The sequence below is a fragment of the Podarcis erhardii genome, assembly GCF_964252035.2.
Source record: "Podarcis erhardii genome assembly, chromosome: 11".
Lineage (NCBI taxonomy): Eukaryota > Metazoa > Chordata > Lepidosauria > Squamata > Lacertidae > Podarcis > Podarcis erhardii.
In genome coordinates this window covers 28915576-28934282 of record NC_138501.1, presented here as the reverse complement: position 1 = coordinate 28934282, position 18707 = coordinate 28915576, and the positions used below count along the sequence as shown (strand labels likewise).

Here is an 18707-nt window from a genome sequence, read left to right as displayed (position 1 = left end):
TTTATGGCAAGAATTGCTCTATAAGTCTGCAAAAAGGAATCTAGTTTTTCATGTTATCTCCTTGGTTTGTTTCCTACATTTATAAAACTCCAATATGTAGTACAGTGGTACCTTGGTTCTCAAACTTAATCCGTTCTAGGAGTCTGTTTGACTCCCGAAACCATTTGAAAACCAAGGCTCAGCTTCCGATTGGCTGCAAGAGCTTCCTGTACTCATTCAGAAGCTGTGTCTGATGTTCGGCTTCCAAAAAACATTTGACAACCAAGCTACCACTGCAAATTGTCACCCCTTTCACACACCACTTGCAGGAATAGGCAAAGCATTGTGAAGGAGCCTGCAGGTTGTGCCTTTGGTCTGATAGCAGGAGCTTTACAAAGCACCAGAGTGCTCTCAACCTTTTATCAGGGTGGGTTTCTCACTTGGAGTTCTCTGTGGTTCTGTAATTGCCAACTTGACGCAACCTGCCTCCAGCCTTACCCTTCTCTGTGGGATCTGGCATCAGACCGGAACATGACTCTTACATAGACCCTTTTGTGTAATTGGAAATTCTGTGTGATGGTGTGCTGCCTTCTGTTGAATGCAAGCGGGGCCAGTGGAAATCTGATGTTGCAAAAAATAAAACCTCTTTGTAGCTTGTAATTATATTATATTTGCATACTTCAATTATACATATATATATAGTTCAATTATAAATATATATATGTAGTGATAGTGTGGTCTCCAGAGTAAGAACATCACTATTGTTCAGTATTAAATGCCCCAAATTCAGCAAGATTATAGAAGCCAGTGCAATTTTGTCTGTCTAAGCTTAATCATCTCCCGTAAAGATCCCAAAAATAGTTTAGCTATTTCCCCAAAATTAGCTTTTGAGCAATCACACGTGCCAGGTACTTATTTGTGCAGATGTGTGCAGTGGCACACAAATAGAGAGATAAGTTCTGTAACATGAGAAGCAAATAGCACTACTGAGATGACAACAAAAGTGCCACACTGAAAATGTTGTGCTAATGTTCTGGTTTGGGATGGAGATGCAGAGATATTCCATGCAGTAACAACAGCTATCAAACAGAAGAAAATCTTTTTTAAAAGGAAAGACATATGGAAAACTGTTACATATGAGTTTATCCTCAGAAAAAGTTCTTCTCATTGATTTTAAATATATGTTTCTACTTCATGTTAATAGGATAATAATCATATCATTACTTAGATTCTGCTCTTTGCATTTGTTACAATTACCTTTCTTGTAATTAGAGTTCTAAAACTCTGTAGGGAGTAAAATTTGTTAATTTCTGCCATTTCTGCCTTGATTTTTTAAAAAACGCTAAATGATTTCAGTCTGTGAACTATGCCATGTTTTCAAATCTCATATTTTTCAGCATACCGTATTTTTCACACCATAGGACGCACTTTTCCCCTTCAAAAATGAAGGGGGAATGTGTGTGCTCCTATGGAGCGAAGACAGCATAGCCCCACGACCCTCTGCCGGCTGGAGAGGTGACGCACGGCTATGGCAGGAGCCTCTATAGCCACGCACCACCTCTCCAGCCGGGAGAGCACGCTCGGAGCTAAAGAAGCCCTGCTTACCCTCTCCCGGCTGGAGAGGTGACATGCAGCTATTGCAGCAGCCTCTTTAGCCGCGCACCACCTCTCCAGCCGGGAGAGTGCGCATGGGGCTAAAGAAGCCCCCCCTCCCCGCGACCCTCTCCCGGCTGGAGAGGTGACATGCGGCTATGGCAGGAGCCTCTATAGCCGCGCGCCTTTGCGCTGCTCCCCGACCTGCTCTTTGGGGCTGGTGGTAGGCTTCCCCCCACCAGCCCCAAAGAGCAGGTCGAAAGGAACCTGAAGCCTGGAGAGGGAGAGGGGTCGGTGCGCACCGACCCCTCTCGCTCTCCAGGCTTCCAAGGTAGCTGCTTGAAGGCGTCTGAACGCACCTTAAACGGCACCTTGTTTTAGAGGGGGAAAACAAGAGGGGGGAATTCTCCCCCTCTCTGCGCAGCGCCTCCTGCCACTTCGCTGAAGGGGCACTGGGCAGAGAGGGAGAGAATTTTTTTTCTTGTTTCCCCCCCTCTAAAACAAGGTGTGTCCTATTGTCCGGTGCGTCCTATGGTGCGAAAAATACGGTATATATTGAATTCCAGCTTTGCAGTGTAAATAGTGACACACACGCCTAGTTAATGAAAGACAGCAGATGAAAGCTTTCCCTGTGATACTGAACCATAAACATACAATTGCTGTTTATCCTTTGGAAGGGGAAAGCGAAAGCCTCAAGTGAGAAACTGATGCCTGACAAATGTCTGCCAGCCATTCTTCCTGTTCCCCTGTCCAGAGCTGGGGAGCAGGGGGAGAAAGATTAAGGAGTTGAAACTTGCACTGGCTTTCAGAGAAGAATAACCCAAGAGAGATGGGACATTAGTGCTTCCCAGGTTCATCTGGGCAATACTGTGTTATTTTACATGGGTTGCATCTGGTCTACATATGCCCTGTGTGTTATTTATTTATCAATCTTTCCATTGATATCCTGACTTTCTGTGAGAAACAGACTTAAAGACAGCTTATAGTGATTCAGCAGTAAAAGTCAAAATAAAACAATAAATTAAAGTCTCTCCATTGTCAAATGAAAGAAAGAAAAAGAAAGAAAGAAAGAAAGAAAGAAAGAAAGAAAGAATTTCAATTAACAGCTCACTTCTCTTTATACCAGTCACATTAATTTGCTTTGTACTGCAGTCCTGAACATGTATTTGCTTCAAAATCAGTAGGGTTGGTAAATACCATTTAGGAGAAATGCATGCTTTAGTCTTGCAAAGGGTTCCCATCAATTTTGGGGGTCGATCAGTCCAACTTCCTGCCAAGAATGCAGCTATGAATTCTTCATAAACTTGCAAAGTGTAAATTATTTAACTTGGAAGCAGGTTTCCTGTCTGCAAACAAAGGAAGAACTGACAGCAGAATGCTCTCTGAATTGCAACTAGACTGGTACTTCATCCCTTGGTGTATATTAACATCCAGAGAAGACTCACCTCTGCTCTGTCTGTCCTTTCTATCCAGCTATGGAATTAATTATCTCTTGGTAGAGTGATGGCACCCAGCTCTAGAATCATTGTTTGATCCTGAAATATTTAAATTCATTCATCCAGAGAGCTGAATCTTTGTCGGTTTCACAGACCTCATCAATGAACTGGTACAGACAGGTGGCAAAAACATCGGAAGGACAAAACACACAGGCATGAAAAGGATCCTCACTTCTATCACACTTCAAAGATGAAATAAATTTAATTGTCCAGTAGCACCTTAGAGACCAACTAAGCTTGTTCTGGGTATAAGCTTTCGTGTGCATGCACACTTCTTCAGATACTTCAAAGATGAATATTAACTCAGTTTCCCCTGCCTCTTGGCTTTATGTGGCTAAGAATCCTGCCGAACAGGTATTTATTCTGCCAACTACGGTCTGCATGCTTTTTTGATGCTACCAACAACTGAGACTGCCAATAGCTACCTACTGTGTAGTACTCTTTTAGCCTTTTGATTTCATCTCTAGCTAAAAAATAGATGAAAGCTGTTCGATCATTGTGATTGCAGCACAAATCCATTTCATGACCTGGCTAAAATAATTCTATATAGAATTGTGGGATAGTAGGAGAAAACACTCATTTGGGGAGAGAAAAGAGAGAGAGAAGCTACCTGAGCTTGCACCGATATGAATGAGAATACACAGGTGATGAACCAGAGGCTCCTGGAATGCTAGCAAGTTGGGAGCATAATCAATTCACCTTTTTTAAAAAATAAATGTTACATTTTTAGAAGCCAAATTAAATCTTACTTTGTTGAAGCAAACAGGTAAGACTGATTATGTCCACTTAAATTAAATTACCACACTATCTGAATCACTGCAAGTTCTTAATGGTGCTATCTGTTGAGAGCCACTTGTGAAACCAACAAACTCCTCTCATTCAAATTTCATTCAAATGCATGGGATTTGAACATTACATTTTAGCATTTCCTATGTAGAAGGAGTTTGGGGCTATATCCAGGATTCAATATTTTTACTTGGCCTTTGAGGGCCAGGAGAAGGTGAGGCACCTGAGACATCACTGTCTCGGGTGCCTCACCTTTAGAGTGAATGAGTCTTGACCGTTTCAGTGCAACCACCAGAGAGAAGGCATTTGTATACTAAACAGAGGTCTTGGACTTTCTAGTTTGGTCTTTATGAACTAACCACCTCAGCTACTTTGATGGAGGGGTTTAATGTAAAGGTGAAGTTTTTTGAAGACGATATCTGCCCTCCCTCAAACATTTGTTCCCCCAGTTCAGCAAGATGAACATTCTAGATTGAGAGGTGACAGATCAATAGTGGCTGCTGGGTGTATTCAAGAAGGCATTCCATAGTGATGTATCTAAATAAGAAATCATGAGCGGAATGACCAACATTATTGAGTTTGCTTAAGATTATTAGCTGCTGTAGGGTTGCTGGAAGGGAGAAAGTATTGAGACCAGTATATCATTGTAAATATAATTTTAAAAGACAAAGTAGAAAATATTGCAATATTGGTGGATAGTTTATGTTGTATTGGGTTTGTAAAAACTCTTGTCTAAAATGCTAGGCAAACCCAAACGTTTGTGCTGTGTATATACTTTTTTGTGGTTTTGACTAAGTAATCAGATCCCTTTTCCCCCTCCCTACTGAGACAGTGGCTGTAAAACGATTTCTCAGTCTAGATGTGTGGTCTAGTTCCTTTATGCAGGAATGAGCTTAAGTGTAAATGAACCACAGGAATGCATGTCTCTTGTTAACTCACCTCAGGCTTGTGAATATTTTTATTAATGGTATATGGATTTAATTCTCAAAACTTGAATTGTTGACAAGCAGGCAGAAATGTGTTTTAACTACATATAATAATTATATATCACTTTGTTAATTCTCCTAATATAATAATATTAAACTGAATATACTTGTTGCCACCGCTTATTTTTACAATATTAAATTTAGTTTAAGAAAAGAAGTAGATCTTTATTAAGATGGGTTCATTCTGGCCAGTATGTATTTGTGAGTTAAATTATTTTATATATCAATAGCTATCATTCTTTAAATGATCCAGCCAAGCTATATCCAAGCAGATCACAGTTAATTCTTTAAAAACAAAAACACTAATCACAATTTTAAATGTAATTTAACAATTGAAAGCAGCAATGGTGAGCATCGTGAAGCCTTCAGTCTAGAACATGCACATATGATTTGTTGAATTAGTGCCTTTAGATCTTTTTTTCAGATGCATTATGCCGATTGTATTTCTGATAAATGCAGGTGCAGTTTTTACTTCTGCCAAACACTTATGCTGGGTAATGAGTGCTGAATTCCTTCCGGACTGTTCAGCTGCCCAGTTTCTTTGAAAATGTCTTTCTAAAATGCACGATTAAGTAAACTCTTCCCTCCCGCCGTATTCCCACACTTCCCTCCTCCCCAGACCATCACATGCATTTAAAAATCTCCTCTCTCCTAGTCATGTGACAAAGTTAGAAGTGGGGGGTGGCAGAGGCAGATTTAGAGCAGCACAACCAGTTCTGTCGCACTGGGTGCTGAGCCTAGAGGGTGCTGCACGGTACTGCAACTATGACATAGTGAATTGAGCAAAATGGAAGATGAGAAGCAGAGATTGCCGAACTTTTGCCTTGCACAGGGTGCAGCTGAAATTTGAAAGACTGAGGTCCACCCCTGGGATAGCAGGCAACCAACTGTGCCTAGTTAAATCTTTGTGGGTCTTGATTTCTGTGTTGAGCTTTGCATTATTAAGCGATGTAATTTTTATTTTTTTTATAAGAAAATCAAAATAATTGTACTCTTTTTGTTTTCTTTTGTTTCATTCCATGTCTGGTCACAAAGCACTGCTCACAGAGAGATATGCAGGAAGCCACAAAGTTTTTGTTGTTAAGGCACTCCTACAAGACTCCAAGAAGACTGTTTCTAGGGGTCTGTTGGGTCTTGAGAACTTCGTGATTGTGCAGGGCCTGAGCTTAGTCCACAAAAGCCAAGTTTAAGGAAACATCTCAACCATACTGAGTGGGAGACCAGCCAGGCTGTGCTGTTATATACCCAGGGAAATTCCTCACACCCTCCCATTTCATCTGGGTTATAGTGTTACTATCTCGTGCCCTACCAATAGCTCCTCATCCCCTTTGTGTCCAGGATTTCATCCAGCTTTTGCTTGGCTTAAAAATAATAATGATTTTGAAGAAGCAAAACATCTCAATAACAAAAATTAAACTGGTTGGATAATTTCAACTTGGCCTTAGTCAACATGGTGCTCTCCAGATGTTGTGGATTACAGCAGTCATCTTCTCTGACCATTGGCTGGCTGATGAGAGTTGGGGTCCAACAACTGCTAGATGCTACCAGGTTGTCTTAAGCAGCTAAGTAATGTCATGATACGGATGCCGGTGCCGCTGTGGGTTAAACCACAGAGCCTGGGACTTGCCAATCAGAAGGTCAGCGGTTTGAATCCCTGCAACGGGGTGAGCTCCCGTTGCTCGGTCCCTGCTCCTGCCAACCTAGCAGTTCGAAAGCACGTCAAAGTGCAAGTAGATAAACGGTGTTTCCATGCGCTGTTCTGGTTCATCAGAGGAGGCTTAGTCATGCTGGCCACATGACCCAGAAGCTGTACGCAGGCTCCCTCGGCCAATAAAGCGAGATGAGCACTGCAACCCCAGAGTCGGCCACGACTGGACCTAATGGTCAGGGGTCCCTTTACCTTTACTAATGTCATGATGTAATGAAGGGATGTCTATCTTCCTGACTACATTACCATCCAGTACAATGGTGATGAGTATTTTACCCCACCCCTCCCATAGAAGAAACCACTACCATGAATATGTTGCTCTGCACAGTGATAGGAGGTGAAGGAACCCCCATAGGATCTGAAAACATGACGGAGTTAGAAATTCTCACCCTGGGAGACACAAAGTTTAGTGGGAAACGTGTCAGTTCCCCATCATTTTCATACAGGGGAGTGATTAACTAATGATAAATTTATATAGAGCAGAGAGCATAACCAAATCCAAGTAGTTTTCCAGTGTAGTTGTTAGAATTTCTAGGAAAACATTTCCTAATACGTGAACCATGCTACAATATACTCCACACTGGGAATTTAAGAACAAAGCCCCAGTAAATATGTCAGCACAGCCTAGGACATGATGGATGTGCCAGCACTGGCAAAAAACCAAGCATCCTACACATATGTAGATCTTATATAAAGTCTTGGCAAATTGTGCCTCCAATCTGAATCTTTCTTTTTTCAAAAGGAAAAGGGCAACGTGTTTATTCCCTGTCTTATTAACAATAGCACATATCACTTCGGACATAGATGTTAACATGTAACTGAGATTTAGGTAAACATTCCAAGAGCTTTGAAATATTTAATTTGTTGTCAGAATTCTGAAATTTGTGTGGCTGTAGGAGCATTTATGTTGCATTATCTGTTGTATCACCTCATCATTAGGATAGGCACTCAATCACACTAAATAGTTAGTGGTTGCTTTGCTTTGTCTGTTCAGATGTCTCACATCTGCTTTTTCAGTTTTGTGTGGCTCGTTCTCAGCTGAGAAAACAAATACTTATCAGTGCTCTTACCTGCGCTTCAATTTGTGGTTCAGCTCTCTGTATTATTCACACAACTCATAAATAGAGTTTGACATTTGGAGGGTGCTAAACTGTGGTGAAGTTAGAATTCTTTTTTCATTACATTATTATCCTTCTTTTTCTCCAAGGAGATGAACGCAGTGTGTGTACTTCTTTCCCTTTGTTTTATTCTCACAACAACCTTAGGTTTGTCTGAGAGCTAGCCCAATGTCACCCAGTGAAGTTTATAGGTGAGCATGGATTTCAACCTGGGACTCCCCAAGCAGACATATTCCCAGGTTCTGGCAGACTCCCAAAGCAGACTTTCTTCATCTGTGGTGGGAATGTTCAAAACATCACTGGAAAAACCACAGTGGGACTATAATATCCCTGATTTGGGGATGTATTTTAAAGTTTTGGTTCCCTGGCAATCCTGCTAAATGTCATAGAGTTCACAAAGCTCCTTTAACTAATGTGGTGGTGGCGGCAGCAGCACAAACTGTATGAGCCAGAGAGCAGAGATTCCATTGCTTACTGTGTGTTTAAGAAAATGCTTTGTGTATTGTAACAGTGTGTGGGGAAAAGAGCAATGCCTCTTCATGCCCTTCTGTCCATGCCCCTGGTATCTGTGCATCTGTACTTCAGAATCAAGATATAAGATGGAAGCCCCTGTGCACTTAGTATGAGGATACGAGGGTCTCACATTTATACCCTGCCTACTGTCATGGAACCCACAGGGATATACATGTGTTTCCCTGGTGGTCTCCCACCTGAACTGGCTACGCTCATGCCTGCTTAGCTTTGGCAAAATGGTGACCTCCTGTCAAGGGCATCAACTATGGAGGGCTCTGGGTGCCCAAGCACCCACAAAAAATTGTTGTGGGTGCTCACCACAGGGCCCCCGACACAACTTCCAGTGCCTCACGAAGCACCAGAAGTCAAGTCTGAAGTCTTGTGAGGTTCCAAGGCCAGGTCACGGGCATGACAGCATGCTGTCATGCGCACCAGGCACCCATAAACTGGGGCCCAAGTCGGCTCCCCTGCCTATTGTTCCTTCATACCATTTGCTTCTTTCAGCTAAACACATAGGTGCTGCTGGGGGTGTGGCTAGATGGATGCGCTGATGTTGGGAGTGTGGCTAGTTGGCATGGTCTCATTTTACCCTCAGATACTGGGGAGAAGTAGGAGGAGGTTGTCCAAAGAGGGCCCTATGATTGCCCACATCTCTTGGTTTGCGTGGAATACCTGGCTTATGTGAAAAGTTACTTGTGTGGTACATAGCAGAAGTTTGTATCATGCAATTCCTGTGCCAGCTGCTTGACTGTATCAACCTGCTAACGACTCTATGAATCAGGATTTATTAGTAAACTGCAGATTTTTTTTTAACCGCTGTAATTAAAAGACAAGCAATAAAGGTAAAGAAATTGGGAATCTCTAAACACATGCTTCTCAAGGATTTCAAATATGCACAACAGGCCCAAATACACTCTCTAGATTTGAAAGCTCAAATCTTTTTGCTATTGTAAGTTTTTTATATATATATATTTCAACTATTGGCAAGGCAGAAGGTAGAGCTTAAGACCTTGTAATTTAGGAATTTGCTCCTAATGTCAAAATATTAGAAAATAGCTATAAATCTCATGCGAGAAAAATGAGCTATGCCATGCAGTGGTAACTGAACTAAATACAGCTTAGCTGTCTTTTCCATTTACTTGCTTGCTTCTGCTTAATTCTTTACGTTGGCATCACAGGTTGGATTGGCATCTTGAGGAAAATGAGAGGGGGGATTCAAATGGAAAAGTGACAACTAAACTATTGCAACCTGAATAATTTTCATTGCTGGCTTTGCCGCAGATGAGCAAGTAGCAAATATGAGCACAATTCCTTCCTAAACATGAATACAGTCGCCAAAGACACTAAACTTTCCTTTAGATATTGTGGTGGGATAGTGTGCTGCTTGTGCGTAAAAGCTTGATCCCTCTGGGGTTTGGCTGGTCATCCAAACCGATGCACTAACGGAGCCCCCAAAGCATGACTCCGTCAGTCGCTGGTAGAATCTGACAGTGGGCGTCTACGGAATTTACGCCAACATAAAAGCTCTTTGACAGACATGCGCTTTCGAGACTCTCTGCGTGACAGTTTCCGGCGAAGGGTGGGCGTTCCCAACGGGGGTCCCGTTACCTCTCCACTACTCTCACTGGAAGCATCCCAGAGCCTCCCCTCCGCTGTGACTCCTGCACTCCCCCTGCTGGTTCCCTCTTCTACCGCAGATTCTCTCCTATTCTCCTGTAGCCTGTCCACTACCTGTCTCTCCGATGGCAGTTCCCTGACATCCACCTCCCCCCCAGGGCCCCCTTCACCCCCTCCCGCCTCCTCTCCCACTGGCGGTGAGGGCGGAAAGCCCCTGAAGGAACTCTCCTCGTCGTCCGAGGATTCTAACACTTCCAGCCACGGCGTACCGTCTCTCTCCCCGTCTTCCTCTTCTTCGTCGGAGTCGGCTTCTTCACCCACCCCTGACTCTGGGAACCCTTCAAACTCTCCTTCCTCATCGGTGGTCCCAAAGTGTTCCCTTCTAAATCGAGCCACGGGTTGCGGTTTTCTTGGGAAACGCTGATGAAATGTTTCTATTAAAACCTCGTCATTGACTACCTCTGCTGGTACCCAAGTGTTTTCCGACTCTGCTTCCCCCTCCCATTCTACCAGATATTCCACCTGATTCCCCTTCCACCTGGAATCAATGATTCCTGCCACGTTCATGTCGCGCTCTCTCTCTTCTATCACGGGCGTTTGGGTGGCCTCTCTCTCACGCTCCCCCCACTCGCGTCCCTCTCGGTACGGCGACAGTAATGACCTGTGAAATACTGGGTGTAATTTCATGTGACTGGGCAGCCTGAGTTTGAATGCCACTGGGTTGACCTGCTGTATGACCTCAAAGGGTCCCAATCTTTTGGGCCTCAATTTCTTACTCCCGCCCTTGAACGGTAGCCCTTGGGTGGACAACCACACCCGGTCCCCCACCCTTATAGTTTCACCTTCCCTCCTATTTCTGTCTGCTTGCTTCTTATATTCTTCCTTGGCTTTCTCTAAGTTAAGTTGAAGCTGACGGTGGATCGCCTCCATCTCTTCAAAAAAATATTCCGCCGCCGGCACGCTCCACCTCTCCCCTCCCTCTCCTGGGAATGCCCGGGGGTGACACCCATAATTTGCCAGGAAGGGACTCATCCCTGTGGACACGTTCTCCGCGTTGTTGTAGGCAAATTCTGCTAGAGGTAACTTATCCACCCAATCATTTTCTCTGTCTTTTACATAACACCTCAGGTATTGTTGTAAAACCCCATTTGCCCTTTCCGCTTGCCCATTGGTTTCTGGGTGCCGGGCAGTTGAGAAATTGAGTTCTACGTGCAGTAAGCTCATAAGTTTCCTCCAGAACCTGGAAGTAAATTGTTTCCCTCTGTCGCTGACCACCCTCAAGGGGGCGCCATGCAACTTGAAAATATGTTCTACAAACAACTTGGCGGTTTCCTCCGCTGTGACTGCATGTGAACAAGCTATAAAATGACACATCTTGGTTAATTGATCTACCACCACCATGACAGCTGTTTTGCCTTTGGATTTTGGCAGGTCCGTCATAAAATCTATGGATACTGCCTCCCATGGCCTTTCGGGCGTGGGTAAGGGTTGTAATAGCCCCGCTGGCGCCACCCTCTCTCCTTTCGCTCGCTGGCACCTGTCGCAACCCCTGACATATTCCCGTACGTCCTCCCTCACCTTGGGCCACCAAAACTCCCTGGTAACCAACCACATGGTTTTGTGCTGTCCAAAATGTCCCGCTGTGGGGCTGTCATGCAACTGCTTGAGTACTCTGCCCCTCAGTTCCCCGTCGGGTATGTACAGTGCCCCTTTGTAATACAATGCCCCGTTCTTTTCTTCGAACCCCCCTGTGTTCTCCTCTGTCCTCCGGAGCTCTCTGAGTTTCTCTTGGGCGTATTCATCGTTCTCCGTACCCTCTATCAGTTCCCTCTGCCCCACCAATGCCGCCCCACACACCCAGCGGTCTTCAGGGATTACATGCCTTGCCTCAGGCGCTCCCTCCCCCTCTAAGTACTCAGGTTTCCTGGAAAGAGCGTCCGCCCTCACGTTCTCGGAGCCGGGCACGTAACGAATCTCAAAGTGGAATTTGGAGAACTCCTGGGCCCATCTCACTTGTCTCTGGTTCAGCACTCGGGCTGTTCTCCAGTATTCCAGATTTTTGTGGTCAGTTCGGACTTGAACCTTGTGCTGCGCCCCAATCAGCAAGTGCCGCCATTTCCGGAATGCTTCATGAATGGCGAGCAGTTCTCGGTCGTACACTGTGTAGTTCCTCTCTGATTTGTTCAACTTCCGCGAGAAGAATGCACACGGTCTCCATTCAGACGTATCTTTTCCCGGCTGGAGAAGAACGGCCCCCACCGCTCGGTCTGACGCGTCAGTCTCCACTCTCATTGGTTGTTGTAGATCCACGTGCAAGAGTTGCTCTTCCGACGCAAACGCCTGCTTTAAGCGTTCGAACGCTTGTTGCGCTTCTCCCGTCCAAACAAATTTCTTTTTGCTACTAAGACAATCCGTGATGGGCGCTGTTAAATGGGCAAAGTTTTTGATGAACTTCCTATAGAAGTTTCCGAAGCCCAGGAACCTTTGCACGTCCTTCTTGGTCTTTGGTGTTTTCCATTCCAGTACCGCTTGAACCTTGCTGGGATCCATGGCCAATCCCTTGTCAGACAACCGGTACCCCAGGAATTCCACCTCCTTGGTATGAAACTGACACTTCTCCAGTTTCACCCACAGCCGGTTTTCTCGCAGCTTGCTCAGTACCTCTCTTACATCTCGCACATGCTGCTCCTCATTGTCTGAGTACACCAGAACGTCATCTAAGAACGCTACGCAGTTCTTGTAGAGCAGTGGCCCCAGGACGTGATTCATGAATGATTGAAAACAGGCGGAGCCCCCTTGTAATCCGAAAGGCATAACGGTGTACTCAAAGGCCCCCAAGGGGGTGAACATAGTGGTCTTCCACTCATCCCCCTTTCTCACACGTATCAAGTTATATGCCCCCCTAAGGTCCAGCTTGGTAAAAATTTTCCCTTTTCTCACCCGTGTTAGAATGTCATCAATTCTGGGCATAGGGAAAGTCACTGGTTCTGACACTGCATTTAGGGCCCTGAAATCACATACAAGCCTGGGCTTGCCTGTGTTTTTTTTGTCCACAAAGAACACTGGGCTGCCCCCCACCGCTCGTGACTCTCTGATGAAACCTCGCTTGAGATTCTTGTCAATGAACTCCCTTAACTCCTGCATCTCACTGTCTGACATTGCATACAGCTTGCCCACTGGCAATTGTGCTCCTGGGAGTAAGGTAATTTGACAATCAAAGGGTCTGTGCGGGGGCAGTTTATCTGCTTCTTTTTCGCTGAATACGTCAAGCAAGTCAGCGTATTGTGGTGGCACCCTCCCTTTGTCCATCACTTCCATCCCTGCTAGAGTGCCCCTGGCGCCTGCCTGAGCCTCTCCCTCCTTGCAGTGTTCTAGGCAATGTGCTGATCCAAAGGAAACCACTCTCTGATGCCAGCCTACTAGCGGATCGTGTAGCGCCAGCCAGCTCATACCCAAGATAATAGGAGCTCCTCCCAAGGTGGCTACGTTAAACGCTATCAGTTCGGTGTGTCGTGCCACCCTCATTATCATTGGTACAGTCTGTTGGCTCACTTCTCCTCCCAACAGCTCCCTCCCATCAATCGTGGTAACCTGCAAAGGCTTACTCAATGGGATAGTCTGTATTTGGTGTGCAGCTGCAAACTCTTTGCTCATGAAATTACATGAGCTACCTGAATCCAATAGCGCCTTTATCTTCAGTGGGTGTCCGTTTGCCAGTTCCAGCAACACCTCTATCACAAGCGCTGGTCTTGGAGGTTCCGGCGTGGGCACATTCATTACTCCCTGGCCTGGCTGCTGTGCCCTGATGTTGGCAACCAGGCGTTGGCTTTTACTGGCTCCGTGATTTCTTCTTCCTCCTTCCCCCCAACAGTTCCCGCCATCCCTTGCCATTCCTTCCTTTGCGGACAGACTCTGGCAAAGTGACCTGGCTGTTGGCAGAGATAGCATCTCTTGCCGCTCTTTCCCTCCTTCTTCCGCCCTTCACTGGTGTTTGAAACTGCGCGCGCGCGCGCTGTTCCAAGTTCCATCGGCTCTGCTGGCGGGAAAGGCTGCTCCGGAATCTCTGGAATGCGGAAGTCCTTCCAACGTTCCCCCTTTCCTTCCCGCTTTTCCATAGCTCTAGCTTCCTGGCGTGCCCCAATGGACAGCGCTGATTTAGTCAGCTGATCCATAGACTCCGCCCTAGGCGCCCGGGAAAGTTCATCTTTCACTGCCGGAGAGAGACCTTCTTCAAACAGCATTTGAATAGGTTCACTAGCAAGGTCCCACCCAAGTCTATGAATCAGCATGGTGAACTCAGTCCAGTACTCACGTACAGATCGGCTCCCCTGTTTACACGCCATTAACTGCCTGCGCACCACTCCCTGCTCGATCTCGCTGGAAAACATCAAGTCCATGGCGCGGAAAAACTTCATTGTGTCCTTTAAGATTTCATTATTGGCTGCCATCAGGGGCCGAACCCAGTCCCTCGCCCCTCCCTCTAGATGGCCAATCACGTACGCCACTCTAGAGTTCTCGTCGGGGAAGTCATCAAACAGTAGATTGAGTGCATATTGCATCTCTGTCCTAAAGGCTTGATAGTTCCGGGGATCCCCCCCAAATTTCTGCACCAGTCCAGGCACCCGTCTGGCAAGTGGGGTGGTCTTCCCCTTATCTGCATCTTGAGCCCTCCTCTCCTCGAGCCTCGCCGTTTGCAGTGCCAGCTGGACCTCCAACGCCCTGTACCTTTGTTCCAGGCTTGGATCTGCGCCAGCTCCCGCTCCTGCTCCTCCGGTTCCGGATGGTTCGCTCATGATGCCTTCTGCTTGCACAAGCTGCTTTCAAAGACTGTCAGATTGCTGTGGTGGGATAGTGTGCTGCTTGTGCGTAAAAGCTTGATCCCTCTGGGGTTTGGCTGGTCATCCAAACCGATGCACTAACGGAGCCCCCAAAGCATGACTCCGTCAGTCGCTGGTAGAATCTGACAGTGGGCGTCTACGGAATTTACGCCAACATAAAAGCTCTTTGACAGACATGCGCTTTCGAGACTCTCTGCGTGACAGTTTCCGGCGAAGGGTGGGCGTTCCCAACGGGGGTCCCGTTACCTCTCCACTACTCTCACTGGAAGCATCCCAGAGCCTCCCCTCCGCTGTGACTCCTGCACTCCCCCTGCTGGTTCCCTCTTCTACCGCAGATTCTCTCCTATTCTCCTGTAGCCTGTCCACTACCTGTCTCTCCGATGGCAGTTCCCTGACAGATATCTTCACCTAACATTGTTTAAAAATAACCAACATAAATTTGTTTCACTAAGGTTATCTGCTTTAAATCTCTAGAGCTGATTCTCCTCCAAAATCGTCAGTCAAGCAGCCGTCATCGAAAGAGATGCCTTCAGAATCAGAAAAAAACATTGGTGATCCTGAAGACCTCTTTGATGATATCTGACCAATCTGGAAGAAGACTACGACCTCAATACAAGCTGTTTATCTCAAATTAATTATTTGTCTCAAAAGGAATATTTTTATCTAGAAGCGGGGGGCTATTTGTTCTTTCGGATAACATTTTTAACAATGGTTTTATCTTTTTCTAATAAAGTTTTTGTGTGTGATCCCCCTAGTGGTCATCATTTGTCACTCAAGATTTCGAAGCTGGGTTTGTGTACAGTTGATTTGTGTGAGGGAAGCTGATCTTCCCTTGGGCGTTAGGGAGAAAAATTAACCAGACCACCAAAGTGGCAGCAATAAAAACAGTGAGGGGAGATTAAGACTGCAATCCCCACAGAAAGGTGTCTTTTAAAGTCTAAAACCTTTTCATAGATAGCCATAAGATATTTCCCAAATTCAAGGCTGACAAATATTTTCTAATTTGCACCATTCTGCTATGGAATCCAATGTCCTCTCTGTCTCTCCTTGATCGCCACTTTTTTAAAAAGTCCCAGAGTGAAGGCTGATCATCATTAGCTCCAGTTATGCAGTGGTCTAAGCTGCTACATCTTGCTCAAGCCTACACCATTGTTTCATATTTTTATTGATGCAAACCACTTTGGGACCTACTGGCAAAAGGCAGTAAACAAAAGTGTCAATTAAATAATAAACAGAAGGGAGCATAGAACAAAACCAAATAACTTCAGCCTCCCACTATACCTCTCACATGTATCACTTCTTATTGCGGAAGTTATTTCAGAGGGCAAGTTTTTATATGACAACGCCTTCAAGGGCAAACAAAGTCACTTGTGAAAGAGAGCAAGAGAAGGTAGTGCAGATGAAGAGGTAGATGTTTTTGCAGGCACTGCCAAAAAACACAGAAGAAATGGGACATTATTTTTTTACTACAAAACATGCTTCTGGAAAACAGTGTCTGTTTCAGCCTTAATCGATGCTAGTTGCTACTGGAGCAGATGGTGCAGTTCAACTCTGGGAAGAAGAAAGAGAAATGCCAAAATTAACAAGATTATAGTTGCTATATGGAACTCCCATTTTAGCAGTCACACATTTATGATTCTCAATTATTTTAGGCCCACTGGGGTTTTTGATCTAAGTTTGTTTTGGATGGGCATCTACTAACCTTTGCTCAGAGTAGACCTATTGAAATTGTTGGCCATGGCTAATTTAGAGAACATTAATTTCACAGAGTCTAGTAAAAATAAAAGTTAGTTGAATACAACGCTTTGGTTTTTTTCATTTTGACGTTTGCTGCCACATTTTATAGCACTGCAAATTCAACAATAGTTCAGCTTGCTTAACGCATACAGGACTAAACAAATAAGAGGAAGAAACAAAAAAAATTGAAAATAGGACACTGAATCCATTATGGAAATAAGAAATATGGATGAAAAACACTACTCTTTCTATAAACAGTGTGCAAAGCTGAAAAGGGATAAGAAGGATTAGAGAGTATGTTATGAAAAAACAGGTAGATTGTTACTAGGTGCTCCCTCCTGTAGATGCTTTCCAATGTATAACTATATTTAATTAGGAAATAATGGGAAAACACACTTTTACTTTCTACTCATACACTTTGGACTTATGTTGGCTGCAACTTCATATGTTTGCCCATCCTGGAATCTCAAATGGGTTGGATCTTGAGAAAATTAGTCATAGATTATAGTTGTGACTAACTTCCTCTGCATCCAACTCAACTTTTTCCTTGGGATTGTAGCCATATCTTCTTTTAAAAAATGCTTTATGTGTAAACATCTGCTCAGCTATATACAGTTTTCATGACTTTTTATCAATGCCTCTACCGTTAAATGCGAAATGTACAGAGATTATATGCATCATCTTCAAACCATTAAAAACTATTTTTTATAGCCAGTGGTGGAGAGTTTGACTTTGGGCTAGAAAATTATGGGTTTGTTGTAGTGCCAAAGCAAAATGCACTTCCATGGATTTGTAATCCCATTCACAGGATGTGAAAATGAAGTGGGGAGAGGTATTTTTCAAGATTACTTTTATGGGCGAAGTGCTCCTTGAAAGAAAGGTAAGGAAACAAATGTGACAAATTCCAAATCTGTCTCTTGATGCAAAATATTCATGTGGTTTTTATTCTTACGTTGTCACCCTCAGCTTATTGTTCCTTTCTTCTTGGCATACAGAACAGGACACAATAAATTTAACAGCATATATAAAAGGCCAAATGCAAATTAAAACCACTCAGATGTGCCAAATTGGGTGTATACAGGCTAAAATTATGCATGCAGGCTTATTATAGATAAGTAAAATCAAATGTTGTGCATTCAGTCTTACACCCAACCTTAACATTATTTTCAAAGAAATCCAGTTGATGCAATAAGCTAAAATATAAAGCAGAACCACTCAGGAAATGATTAGAAACTAGTTTACCTTTGAGTGGATCCTGTTTATTTTATACACTTAAGAGGTGTAAGAGTCCTCTGTGTGGTCAACCCAGTAGTTGTCTTTTTGTTCATTCATTCTCTCTCTCTCTCTCTCTCTCTCTCTCTCTCTCTCTCTCTCTTTCTTACACACACACTTTAGTGCATGTCCCTCTTTGATATATTGTCTCACTGATTTCAGCAGTTTCCAAGGTACTTGGGGTCTTGTTGCTTTTTTTCAACCAGTGGAGGACATTGCATAAGGCTACTTATCCTAGTATAAAGCACTTCTGCAAAGTGCCCCAGTACACAAAATGATGTCAAGTCATTTTTATGCTATTTAATTAAAGAGCAGCTGAAAGTCCCATAGTTTCTGCATATGGTTCTGATTACTCCGGCTGAGCATGAATCCTGTATTGGATCAAAGCTTTTTTGCCCTTGTATTTCCCTCTAGCCTTGTGTTTCCATTCTCCCCACCCCCCACCCCGCTAAGCTTATACAATGTTCTCTTTCATTTAACAAGACGATTAAAGTGTAGTTTTAAATATTAGTTTTATTTTAACAGTAACCTGGAGCTACTACTCAACAGGGCAAAGGTAACTCTAAAAAAATTATGTCTGGGTTCGTGAAAGCAGTCATTTTGGAAGACCGATGCAGGAGGATGGAAAATGATCTGCAAATGATTGCAGTCAGTTTTCTTGAGATTTGCTCAGCGCTGGAAAGGAACTGCATAAAAACAAACCCTGCTCACTCTAATTCTGCTCACAAGAAGTCTCTTGAAAAGAAAGAAGACAACTAGCTTTGGCTGGAACAGTGAGGAAGCTCAGCTGTTTGGGGATATTGTTATTGCCTTGCTGGAACAAGGGGGAAAGTCTGTGACGTGTGTTTGAGAGAGTGAGATGGAACAGATCAGTGTTATTAAGTCATCTTGTACATCCAGTTGCTGATGCTTTCAGGAGAACTGCAGTACACAGATGCTTAAAGGTAAAGGTAAAGGGACCCCTGACCATTAGGTCCAGTCGTGACCGACTCTGGGGTTGTGGCGCTCATCTGGCGAACCAGAGCAGCACACGAAAATGCCGTTTACCTCTCCGCTGGAGCGGT

General features: G+C 44.3%; 1 protein-coding gene across 8 annotated transcripts in view; it reads left to right on the top strand.

Annotated features, from left to right (window-relative positions):
* The window catches only part of XRCC4 (X-ray repair cross complementing 4), a 234677-nt gene extending 217596 nt beyond the window's left edge, over positions 1-17081 (top strand). For all 8 annotated transcript variants that reach the window (XR_014161393.1, XM_081881260.1, XM_081881261.1 and 5 more), the window contains one exon: positions 15109-17081. Coding sequence is in view for 7 of the 8 variants with exons in the window: in XM_081881260.1 (XP_081737386.1) it covers positions 15109-15217 (109 nt within the window). In the remaining variant the exon portion in view is untranslated. The remainder of the gene's footprint in view (positions 1-15108) is intronic.
* Positions 17082-18707: the final 1626 nt, after the last annotated feature.